The 2,394-nt window shown below is 65.9% G+C and overlaps 1 protein-coding gene across 1 annotated transcript in view; it reads right to left on the bottom strand.

Moving 5' to 3' along the window:
- EMIHUDRAFT_446172 (hypothetical protein) overlaps nucleotides 1-1,587 on the bottom strand; it is a gene marked incomplete at its 3' end in the record, with an annotated part of 3,543 nt that extends 1,956 nt beyond the window's left edge. Inside the window, exons 1-5 of the mRNA XM_005762968.1 lie at nucleotides 939-1,587; nucleotides 805-867; nucleotides 589-657; nucleotides 219-381; nucleotides 55-153 (exon numbers count right to left, since the gene is read on the bottom strand). Coding sequence (XP_005763025.1) covers nucleotides 55-153; nucleotides 219-381; nucleotides 589-657; nucleotides 805-867; nucleotides 939-1,539 — 995 coding nt within the window. The remainder of the gene's footprint in view (nucleotides 1-54; nucleotides 154-218; nucleotides 382-588; nucleotides 658-804; nucleotides 868-938) is intronic.
- Nucleotides 1,588-2,394: the final 807 nt, after the last annotated feature.

Here is a 2,394-nt window from a genome sequence, read left to right as displayed (position 1 = left end):
CTCAACCTCTAGCACCATCCCCCAGACTCGGCAGGGGGGAGGATTGTGGGGAGACCGTTCAGCGCGTCGACCCACTCGGACACGGAATCGACCATCCGCCCAGCCTGCGGCGCCGCCGGCAAGCAGAAGCGTGTCGAGTCGTCCGGCACGTACCTAGACGGCTCCTGGAAGGCTCCTGGAAGGCCCCCAGCAGCGGGAGCGTGACGTCCGTCTCGCACCCGGCGGTCCGCGCGTCGACGGCGCCGTGCGCAAAGAGAGTCTGGCCAAAGACTGCGGCGACGCAGGCGTGGCGCAAGTAGTTGCTCATCGCACCTGCGAAGGTTCCTGGAAGGTTCCTAGAAGGTTCCGAGAAGGCGTGGCGCAAGTAGTTGCTCATCGCACCTGCGAGGGTTCCTGGAAGGTTCCGAGAAGGTTCCGAGAAGGCGTGGCGCAAGTAGTTGCTCATCGCACCTGCGAAGGTTCCTGGAAGGTTCCTAGAAGGTTCCGAGAAGGCGTGGCGCAAGTAGTTGCTCATCGCACCTGCGAAGGTTCCTGGAAGGTTCCTAGAAGGTTCCGAGAAGGCGTGGCGCAAGTAGTTGCTCATCGCACCTGCGAAGGTTCCTGGAAGGTTCCGAGAAGGTTCCGAGAAGGCGTGGCGCAAGTAGTTGCTCCTCGCACCTGTGTGATACTGTCGGGTGATCTCGGCTGCACCTCGCAATGTATGGAGAAGAAGGAGAGAGACAGGGAGAGAGAGGGACAGAGAGGGAGAGAGGAGGGCGAGAGAAGTGCGTGTGATGAGCAGGCGTGCAGGCTGCTGCATCGCACCGCCCGGCATCACGTCCGCCACCGCTGCCGCAACAACCTCCTCGTCGCTCACCGCAGCGCCGCCTATTCACAGCAGTGGGGGTGTGAAGAGACGATGTTCACACCTCCCTCATCGCTCACCGCAGCGACCGCGCCGCCGCCGCCGCCGCCGCCGCCGTTGTCGCCGGTGGCGCTTCCGACGCTTCGCAAGGCCGCGAGCTCGGCTCGCCGCGCCTCGAACGTTGCCGGGCAGCCGAGCGTGTTCTCGTACATCCAACGCAGCCGCTCGGCGGCACAGTCGCAAGACTCTGCCGTCGCGCCGCCGCGCGCCGCTGCAACCTGCTCGAGATGCTGCGAGAGCGTCGGCGCCGAGGGGTCCCAGTGCGGCGCTGGGATGGACCAGTGCGGCCGCGCTAGATCGCTCGGCGCGCACTCGGAGGTGAGCCGCAGCTTGTTGAGGTCGCGGTTGCCAACCAGCAGCGCGACGCGGCGAGGAAAGGCGCGCTTCAGGCCGACGAGCAGCCGGAGCAGCTGCTCACTGCCGCGCCCGTGATCCGGCACGTCGCCGCCGTACACGAAATACGCGCGTGCGTGCGTGAGCGTGAGCGCCGCCTCGTCGCTGCCGGTGTACGCCACGCAGCGCGAGCCTGCCACCCAGCGGTTGAAGTAGTCGAGGTCGCCCTCCACGTCGGAGACAAAGGCGATCTCGTACTCGCACGGGTGAGGGGAGCAGCGGAAGGGCGTCCGCACTCGCATGTGAGCGTCGGAGGAAAGTGCGCCGACGCCCGAGGCTGAGAGGGCGTGTGCAGGGTAAGGCGGCCGCGTGTATTCTTTTTTTGAGCTTAGCCTTCGATGTGTGTCTTGTGAGCTTGTTTGTGTCTGTGTGTCGCTCGTGCGTGTCGTCATCATCTGTCTTGCGTCCACCCATACCGCGTTGGTGTCCAGTCCGAGCCTGACTGTTCTTCACCTTACTACATACATACATATCGATGTTATGAAAACAACCGCAAGGCGGACATGGCATATCGCTCTCGGGCTCACAGACATCCCTCACACCCGCGCACACCCGCCGCCCCCGCGCGCGCCCCACCCCGGCCGGGAGAAAGGGGAGTGACAGTTTGGGACTCGCAAGCCCGAGTATGTTGAGTCCTGGGGGGTGAGGGTGGCGGCGGGTTGATCACGAGGAAGTAGAAGGTCGAGCGCGAACGTGCGAGCGAGCGGCAGGCGAGCGGCCAGGCGGCGGGAGGGCGAGGCGAGGGTGGCGGCGGTGGATCACGAGGAAGTAGAAGGTCGAGCGCGAACGTGCGAGCGAGCGGCGAGCGAGCGGCTAGGCGGCGGGAGGGCGAGGCGAGGGTGGCGGCGGTGGATCACGAGGAAGTAGGAGGTCGAGCGCGAGCGAGCGAGCGGGCGGCGAGATGGATCACGAGGAAGTAGAAAGTCGGGAGCGGGCGAGCGAACGGCGAGCGAGAGCGGCGAGGCGGCGGGAGGGTGAGGCGAGGGTGGTGGCGGTTCGGATCACGAGGAAGTGGAAAGTCGGGCGGGCGAGCAAGCGGCGAGCGAGAGCAGCGAGGCGGCGGGAGGGTGAGGCGAGGGTGGATCACGAGGAAGGAG

Source organism: Emiliania huxleyi, assembly GCF_000372725.1.
Source record: "Emiliania huxleyi CCMP1516 unplaced genomic scaffold EMIHUscaffold_650, whole genome shotgun sequence".
NCBI lineage: Eukaryota > Haptophyta > Isochrysidales > Noelaerhabdaceae > Emiliania > Emiliania huxleyi.
This window is presented reverse-complemented; position numbering and strand designations above follow the sequence as displayed.